This window comes from Cryptomeria japonica, chromosome 11 (assembly GCF_030272615.1).
Source record: "Cryptomeria japonica chromosome 11, Sugi_1.0, whole genome shotgun sequence".
Taxonomy (NCBI): Eukaryota; Viridiplantae; Streptophyta; class Pinopsida; order Cupressales; family Cupressaceae; genus Cryptomeria; species Cryptomeria japonica.
The window spans coordinates 291,584,054-291,594,304 of record NC_081415.1 but is presented as its reverse complement, the minus strand read 5'-3'; the positions used below and the strand labels follow the sequence as shown (position 1 = coordinate 291,594,304).

The following is a 10,251-nucleotide window of genomic DNA, read 5'->3' as shown; positions in this document are numbered from 1 at the left end:
AGAATAGCCAAAATTTCTAGAGTCTTTTAACAAAGTTTGACGCCAAAGACCAAAAGGAGACCGAATATTACAAAACTTCGGTGGAGAAAGTTTAGGTGAGATTAAAACACAAATTTTTACACCACTGCCCCATCCTCAAATTCCAAATTAGACAAAAAAAATTTGCCAAAAGAATCCCCAATCTTAGTTAAAATATCAGATTCAACAAATTCTGATGGCAACAAAGGAAGTTTAAACCAAGCGGGGACCTGTTTTGGACCAACCCTAGAGGAAGCAAGAAAGGGCTTCCAACTTTCTACAAAGATCAGATTTTTTCCAAGCCAGAAAATGGAACACACAATGCCTTATATCTAGTAGATGTAGAATCAAAAAAACAATGAACGAACTTGCAAAGAGGACATGGAAATATAAAGTGCCATACCAATGAGCATGAATTTTATAATGGAGCTTAGACAGAGGAAGAGAGTCACCCCAAACCTAGATAACAACTGCCAAAGCTCGAAGATCATGCACCTTCTTTCCTTAAAAAACATCTGAGACATCAATTAACGAAACCAGGGATGAAGCAGGTTGTGATGGAAAACCAACATTCAACTCTTGACCAATCAAGCTCTTGTTAAATGGATGTGAATTAGCAGAGTCACTCAGCAGGCCAAGCCGAGCCTTATTATCAGAAACCTTAGCCTGATGAAACTGCTTTTGGCCATTCTTTTGCCAAATTTTCAAATTATGACCCCGATTTCCATTACGCCGAAAAAATCCTTTGAAATACACAAAGGAAGGAAACTCAGATGTGATTACCCTACCATCGCAAGCAGGCGAAACTAGGGCATCAACCCATTTTCCTCCTTGAAAAACCCATTGAGGAGTGTGTCCAACATGCATGCCAAAAGGATCTCTAGGGGGAGGTGGATCTGCCACAACCTCATCACCCCAACACCTTCGTGACTGCATGGCGAGCGCTCCTCTCCAAAATCTCGTACCCCGAAAGCTCGCACCCCCGTAATCTGCAACTTCTATTTTAAATTTTGATTCTTATCCAATTGTATATTGTTTTAATGCCTAAAAGATTTTACACCTCTCTTGTAGGACATTCAAGAAAATGCTCTTGAGTACTCGAACAGTGCCCTCACAAATCGAATCGTTGAAAGCCATTCTATTAGATGATGGGTATAATTCAAGTGGACTTTCTGGGCAACAAGTGCAACAATGGAGCATGGCAACTTAACTACTACTCAACACCTTCATCAACCGACAGAGAATTGGATTCAGGGTTTTGGAGGACAAAATATCTTTGCTAATGATGATGATAATGTGGTGAATGTAAACAGGCACAAGAAATACATCATGGCAGAACGCAATCGACGTCACTTACTCGGTGAAAAGTTAACTGCTTTTTCATCTGTGGTTCCTGGCATAAAGAAGGTGATGGAGCATCATACCCATTGAATTTCTCTTCTTTAGTTGGATGATGTATTGAAATTTACTAGTGAAAACTCTATGTATTGAGATTATAAATAATATAATATAAAACTCTATGTATTGAGATTATGGATGTTTTATTAGTATTTTTTATATTATTCATAAGATCATTTTGTTTTTTTATATAAGAGAGTGAGTTTTAGATTGAAATCTTTTGCCGAAAGTCAAGAACTAAAAGGTATTCATTTGTCAAAGTTATTTGGACATGGTCCATGCTTAGACAGGAGAGTAAGATAAAATGATTATGGATGCTTTACTTTTTTATTAGTATTTTTATATTATTCACAATATTATTTTGCTATTCAATATGAGAGCACAAATTTTAGGTTGAAATTTTGAGATTTAAGGATTCAAAGTTATCCACTTTGTCGAAGTTACTTGGGCGACAATCTAAAACTAGGTTGGACAATAAGATAAAATGTTATGTATCCTTTATTATTAGTATTTTTATACGATTCACAAGATCATTTGATATGGGAGCACAAGTCTTAGGTTGAAATTTTGGGGGTAACCATTTTGCCAAAGTTACAAATGGCACGATCCTAGCCTCATCTATAATGGTGTTAGGGCCTTCCACTGGGTAAGACTTGATCCCTAGTGGGCTGATTTAGAATCTATCAACTTCATTGCAGACCAAAGACCCATTTACTTTAGTAGTATTTAAAAATGATGAATAATGAGTTTATTTTTATTGATAACAAACTATTTGTTGAATGGTTTGATGTTTAAAAATAGTTGATTATGGAAAACAACATTCATTTGTTGAATTAGTTAATGCAATTTTACTCCTCATCCACAATTAAAAGCAAGAAATATGTGTTGAACAATTCAGTATTTAAGATTTGTTGATGATAGAAATAACATTAAATAGTATTTGAGATGAGTTTTCCTTAATCCATTTAGTATTCAAAAAATTGCTTATGAAATCAACTGTAAATGTTTTTGAATCAATATTTCAGATCACACTCAATGATCTATCATCAAGAAGAGGAGATTATCATCACATGCCTAAGTTGAGTCACTATCATTTGTCATGAGTACAAAAAAGGTTTTTCTAAGGTGCATTTTTTAATCACTATCATTTGTCATGAGTACAAAAAAGGGTTTTCTTGGGTGTGTTTCCTCCCACCACTCAATTAAAGGTGAAGGAGGAAGCAAGGTAGTTACTTTTTATTTTGTAGTTGAATTATCTTGTTTTGAGTAATCCACTTTGTTTATTTTTCCCACTCACAATTGGTACTTGAATGTTGTTAAAATTACTTGAAGATTGTATTGTAGTGATGCTCCTAAGAAGTTTCTCTATAAGTGTGTTGTGATATTCTATTGGACTTGATTGCTAAAATGAGTAGGTAAATTAGAGTGTGGATTCTTTTTATCTTGAAAGGATTTTTCACACATAAATACTAGTGTTATGTCTTTTATGATTATATCATTGTATGTGTTTCTCTATTTTTTTAATTGTTTAGATCATATTTAAAATATTTTTCTATACTTCCCCTCTCAATATTAGCATAGGAAGCTGATTTTGCTACCACTTACTTCCTTTCTTTCTTATCCTTTTATGCACATAATTTACTATTAAACCATTTTAAGTCATTTTTGTCATTTTTGTGGGTGTTGGTTAATGCTCATAAATCTCAATAAAATGCTCATTATGTGCACACAATTTACTATTAAACCATTTTAAGTCATTTTTGTGGGTGTTGGTTAATGCAATGTCCATCGACTTGATTCCCAAATTTCATAAAATTAAAATTTAGTTAATGCTTACCCATTTCACTCATCATTGTGAGTTGATTAAACATACATTTACATGAATTGGTTCTATTTACTTGCATTTTGAATGCTCATTTACACTCATTTCATATCCTCACATATGTATCATCTTCTCATCCTAGAAATATTTAATGAGCAATAAACAGTAAAATACCATAGTTTAATGCACTAAAACAAATACACATATTCATTATAACACATTGATATATGTTTGTTGATGTTTTACACCCATCTTTGTGTATTGACATGGAAGAACATATCCTATTGTGACATACTAATAATCCTCTAAAGATATTTAAAAATACAATCAGTCTTTGAAGTATAAAGAGAGAAAGGTAGATAAAGAAAAATTACATGAATTAGAGAGGAGTACAAAATAATGAAGATCAAATCCATATCTAGTAGAAATATGAATCTATTAATGTGGAAAAGGCCCTAAGGTGTGGATTTAACCCAAAACAAAACACATTCCTTATTTGTAATTTGAGGCATTACAAATACATAGATACATCAAATTTATGAATTCATTGACAATCAAATCTAAAATATACACAAGAGTTACACATTTTCAATTGTTAAGTATCTCTAGCATCTTTTTATTACTTTCCTATATTAGCATTAATTACATAATTACTCACACCAACACCTCATGAATAATAGTGTAAGTTGATTTATAAGTTGACTTTGTTATGTAACTAGGGATATGATATTATAAGGTATTTAGGTGGATGGAGATAATTACATGTGGCACACATCCCTTATGTTAGTTATATTGGGTCGTGTGAATAATTTGTGTAATGAATTTTATCAAGAGTTGAGTAGGCCTTCGTTAGGATTTATCCTTCCATAGTATTATAGGAAGAGGTATTTATAAAGGAAGGTGATTATCATTGTAGGAGACGTGTGAAGTAAGATATTGTAATTTGGATGATAAGAAGTTCACACATAATAATAAAAATAATATAGTTTAGAAAATAGATCTCACATGAGACAATAGATGCATGTGAGCCAATATGCCCTAATATCCAATATACATCGAATATAGTAAACCTTTAAGGTGGTGTAATTGTTTGAATACTTTGGGTCACCGAGACGGCGGGTGAATCAGTGACTAATAAAACTTTCTTCTTTTGTTATGTAGAACTTAAATACAATTTGAACTTAAGTCCAATTTTAGAACAAAAGAACTTTGTAATGCATAAGTTAATCAATAAAGAGAAGTAATATCAAACACACCACATACAACAACACAAGTATTTTTGAAGTGAAAAACAACTTATAACTCATTCATTATGTAGAACTTCAGTGGTTACAATGTATGTGTCTCATTGACATCACAAACATATTGAGGCATCATTGAATTTTGCACACATCATCTCCACTTGAAAAGAATAAATACAATACATAGACTTTCCTCTATTTTCAGTTCAAAACAACCTCTTTTTCGCTTTTCTTGCACAATCAAGCATAAGATCTTCTCTTGAAGTTCAACATAAATCTACAAGTTTCAATAATATATTCATGTATACAATCTACTCAACACCAATACTATGATAGTAATCCTTTAACCTAAATACAAAACCCAGCTATTGAGAAGATTCACATCACTATTAATAAAAAACAAATTCAATATTGCATCTTTGGATTCTGGCTTGACAATCATGCAATGATATATCTATTATTTCTTCAATATCAACCTCTAGGAATGCATGTCAAAGTCTTTATTTTTTGTGACAATAACATACACATCTTGTGCACGGTTTTCAAACTGATGTTCTATTTCAAACTGTCACTAGAATACTTACCAGTCGAACAACCACATGAAATAGTTGTATACTTGACAAACCTATCAATGGAACCCAAAAGCATAAGAATTATTTAGAAAAAGATACACTAATTGTTGTAGACTATGTATAAACATATTTTCACGTGGTTCATAGAAATAATATTTTGTTTTGCAAAAGATTATCTAAAACCCTTAAGTAGGGTTTAAGACCTATACAAAAACCATATTTATTCTCATGTAATGATAATCAAACCATGAACACACTTGCATCCTTCCTTGTCTGAAAAAGATCTTAACCCCAAAGTATATAAGATATATGCTCTTGACTTTTGTCTTAAAAACACAACTCAGACTCTTCATCATTGGCACAAATGACATTATCTTTTCTCAAGATGATTGATGTTACAAATAAGTGAGGTTCTAGATATATGAGAGGCATATCATTTGAAAGACAACTCATATAATATAGATGTTATTCACAACCACTTATGAGGAATGAATCATTGTATACATCTTCATACCCTTCTTTGCATCTCATTATGTCATGATGCCAACATGATATCTTTATGAAATATGATACTCTTGGAAAACATGATATATTGTTATTGATATGTAGTAAACATCCATTAACAACACCAAGTTATGTGAACAATGAAAGAAGACTAAAACATAGTATTCTTTCATTAGTCATGAACACCATATACATGTGTAGTGTCCCTCCTAGACTTGCATTTTGATTTACATATTGATAGACTTATTTAGAAACATGGTTGATTATTAGATGGTTACTTATGACTCTATTGCTATCTTAGATGGTATTGATAATGTTGGATACTCTATGTGGATTTATGTTATTTGATATGACTTGTCATGTTTGGATATTTATATGACTAATGATGCTATACATACTATATGACATGTGTCAACTGATGATTCCTGTGGATGTTAGCATGTAGAATCATCATGATGGATGGATTTATATGATTCATGGATATATATGTGTTTGTTATTCGGGTGGACTATATGACTTATGATGTTATGATGATACTAACCCTATTTCATGATTATGATTTTATGTGACGTTTTGATGTTATATTGTGTGACTATCTTTGTGAGTAGAGACGATGTCATATCACTCATAGAAAGCATGATACGACGTTGCGATTCTCTATCACTTGTCTAATTATTATGATGTAAATGTATTGTATATTTTGTGTTTAGTGGTGGATGCAGGCTTGCAGGTACTAGATATCGACTCCACTTGGCTTCACAAGTCTGAGTGTGTCTCTATCCCAATGGCAAGTTGTTGGAGATGACATAGTTTCCCTCACACATTATAGGTTTAAGTTGTATACCTTGTTAGTTGCATCACGACGCAAGTAGGTGTTAGAGTCTTGAGTTGTTGATCGTCCCCTTTGTTGACGTATGGTGATGTGTCTATGATTATTCATATTTAGGGACATGCGATTGTTTAATTATTTAATATTTATTTTTTATTGTATTGATGTTTATTTGATTTAATTTATTTAACATTTGATTTATTGTTTAATAAGAGATTAATTGTTATTTATTGTCAAATGGCTTTTATTTATTTATATTTTAATTGAGTTTTATTGATTATTAATTACTGGATTTTACATTTATTTAATTTATTTTAATGATGCCTTTTAGATTTTCTATTATTATTATTATTATTATTATTTATTTATGGTTATTTATTTAATTATTGTTTTTTAATTATCGATAACAGGTTTAATCTTTGTATTGATTGAAATGAGAAAATTACATGCCTTCAGTTGCTCTGCAGCTTTTCTACTATCATAAGACTACATATGGGGTCTCGCCCCTACAAAACTCAAAATGAACCCTGAGACAGAAAGACAACACTAGCTATGCCTACCACTAAGGTTAAAATCCTTACATCAGTGAAAAACCACCAAAAAACCAACAACCTACTAATAGAAAATTCCTCATGAAACCATCCTACCGGAACCAGCCAAGGGCCTCCTCCCTGGAGAAATTGGGGATGGCATGACTGGGTCCTGCATTGGACTGCGCCATCCCAACACTGGTCATGGTTCCCGACCGTCCTCCTCGTAACTAGTTGCATTCCATGATCTTCGCCATCTTCTGTGGGATTTGATGACACACCATCGACTGCCCATCCTCACCAATCGGAGCCCGTGACTTCACCGGGGTCTTCTTGCCATGCAGTTTCACCTGCTTCGTCAGACCCATCTTCAATACAAAGTCCAGCAGATCCCGCCACCCTTTCCTTGCATACTCCAATTGGGTTTCAACCGAGCGAGAGTTCGACCACACCACCAGAGGCTGCACTGCATCACTCCGCCCACCTAAGCGCCTCCACGACCCTTGCTCCATTCGCAAACCCACACCAATCTCTGCTCGTTCCACCAACTCCGCCAGGCCAACCGACCATTTTGGTCTGAGAACTAGAGACGCCACCCACGTCACCTCCTCCCTTGAACTTCCCACCATCATCGACAGTGCCACAAACATGGACAATACGTCCAAATTAGTTCATGGGCGACAGTCAGTGTCTAGGAATTCATCTCCAAACATCAAACGAACAACCTTCCAAAATTCTTCCTTGTCCACCCTAAATACATTCTTTAGAGGATGACTTGAAATAGGGCCTCGAAAGACATGCATTTGGCCCAAAGTGAGCAACAATAAATTCTCTTCCATTGTTCTCCTGCCACACAACCAAGAAACAATGCTCGCAAAGGAAATTGCAATCCCTCTTCGAAATGCCAAAAACCGAGGATCATAATGTCACAACGCTGCCACCCCATCCAATTATTACATCACACGCACCACCTCACACCACACATCGCCAGCAAATCCAAAGTCCCATTCACTATCATCATTGCACCTTCGTCGCCATTTTCTCTACTTGCTACCATTGCAGTGTACTCAATCCTCATAAGCCTTCCCCACCCCTCTACATGTGTATGTAAAATGGGTTCACACATAGCTTTCACAACTTCTCGGGTTCTCCTTTCATACTCAACGCTTCTTCGTACAAATTCTAAGGGATCCAAATCCCTTAAGTCTTCAAAGAAATTAAAATGTTCAGCCAAGGAACCATTTGCACCTACGTTCGAGAGCACATCAACTTCTGCATTCACTTCCCTTAGAACATGCAATACTTTAAAGTCCTCGAACCCATTCAGGAGGTCATGTATTCTTTTGATATGTTTATCTAGATGCCAAGCATCCATCCTACCCCTAGCGATGCCATTCACCACTATCTGGGAGTCCCCTTCAAGGTGTAATTTTTTCACCTCCAAATTTTTTGCCATAAGAATTGCTTCAATTTCCGCCTGACACTCAACTTCATTGTTAGTTCCATCCACCAATCTCTTTGCTCCAAATGCTAAAATACTACCTTTCTCATCTTGAGCAATGACCTCTGCACCAGAGATCCCGAGATTCCGCCTGGATGCTCCGTCAAAATTGAATTTGATCCATCCCCTGTCTGGTGGCATCCACACATGAATTTTTTCAACAACCCTAGGAGGATAAGCCCTCAAAAGCCCATAAGCAGGCCTGAACTTGATCAAATGCCAGCCCACCAGGATGCCAACATCAAACTGAGTGAATGGGGTCTTAGCCAAATTTACCTGGGAAGCAACATTAGAGACTAATTCTGAAATTGCCCTCTCCAATCTGATTAGAAATTGCTCCATGGGTTCTATTTTATCCTCGAAGAGCCGTCGATTCTGTTCTTTCTAAACTTCCCACATTACTGTTGATGGCATGACCTTCCAAATTGCAGCGAAAGTTGAAGAATTTTTCAAAACCGGCCACGATTCCAGCCAATCTTTTAGGTTCCGTGCCAACGACCCTTTCCAACTCAGCCTCTGCAACCCAAATCGCCATGCTTCCTGGGAAAATTCGCATCCTAGAATAAGATGGTCCACATCTTCCTCCTCCTTCTTACAAAGCACACAACAGAAGGGACCTGCAAACCCCATTCTTTTAAGTCTATCCTCGGTCAAAATACGACTATTACTCGCTAGCCATGAGAACACACCTACTTTGGGCAGACAAGCATTGTTCCAACATATCTTTGCTTCCCAATCCACCTTCCTGACATCTTCCTCCAATAAGGCATATCCCAGCTTGACAGAATAAATTCCACTCTTCACACCACACCAAATGATTTCATCTTGCTCCCTGGAACCCGTCAGCTCTCTACTTTCTAGGATATTCCTCAACATCCTTTGATCATCCTCCTCCAAATCCAGATCACTAGGATCCTTCCAAGTCATTCTCTATCCCAGATCGAATGATTCTGGGACTAGAAAATTGCTCACTTTGTCTCCCCATTGTTGGGTGGTCTTTTGAACAATCTGCGGAGGACCTTGACATCCAAGGATGGGTGTCCATATCCTACCAAAAACTAGCCTTATGTCCATCTCCTATTCGCCATGTCAAGTGATTGGTAACCAGACTTCTACAATTCATTAGAAAGTTCCAAAGGGCAGATCCTCTAGTGGGATTTTTAACCCTGAGTATTCTCTCCCTATATTCATTGTCTAGGTACTTGGCCTGAAGAATTCATACCCATCTCTGCTCTGGCTTACTATACATCTGCCACACAAACTTAGCCCCCATAGCTTCACTGATTAACTTTTAGTCATAGAGCCCCACACCACCACCCCCTTTCGGTTTGCAAAATCTATCCCAAGCCATTAAAGGAATTTTTTCCTGATCCTAGTTACCATTCCACAGGAATTTCCTCATTTTATATTGAATGTTCTTGATGATTGTACCTGGAAGTTTGAAGCAAGCCATGGAAAAAATTGGCATTGCCGAGATTATTGATTTCAGTATTAAAATGCGACCGGCCAACGTGAGCCATTTTCTTTTCCAACCCTCCATTTTTACTTTACAACCATCAATTAGCCCTTTCCAAATCTCTGTCATACCAGCTCCAACAAAGCGGCATACCAAGAAACTTCCCTGGGAGTTGTCCAATTCTGGTGCCAAAGAGTCTGGCAATGACCCTCTGAGTGCCTACCTCAGTGTGAAAAAAGAATATCTCCAACTTTTGCCAATTGACCTCCTGTCCAATGGCCCAGCTAAATCTATCAAGAACTTGTTTCACCACTGTTGCTTCTTGCATGGAAGCCACTCTGAAAATGCAAGTATCATCAACAAACTGAGAATGTGTAGTT

General features: G+C 36.0%; 1 protein-coding gene across 1 annotated transcript; it reads right to left on the bottom strand.

Moving 5' to 3' along the window:
* Nucleotides 1–8,799: 8,799 nt before the first annotated feature.
* On the bottom strand, nucleotides 8,800–9,342 carry LOC131062964 (uncharacterized). Its single transcript, XM_057996737.2, has one exon. The coding sequence runs from the start codon at nucleotides 9,340–9,342 to the stop codon at nucleotides 8,800–8,802; it is 543 nt and encodes a 180-aa protein (XP_057852720.1).
* Between the last annotated feature and the right edge of the window lie 909 nt (nucleotides 9,343–10,251).

Coding starts and splice junctions, on each gene's coding strand:
- LOC131062964 (XM_057996737.2), bottom strand. CDS start 9,342: ATGACTTGGAAGGATCCTAGTGATCTGGATTTGGAGGAGGATGATCAA.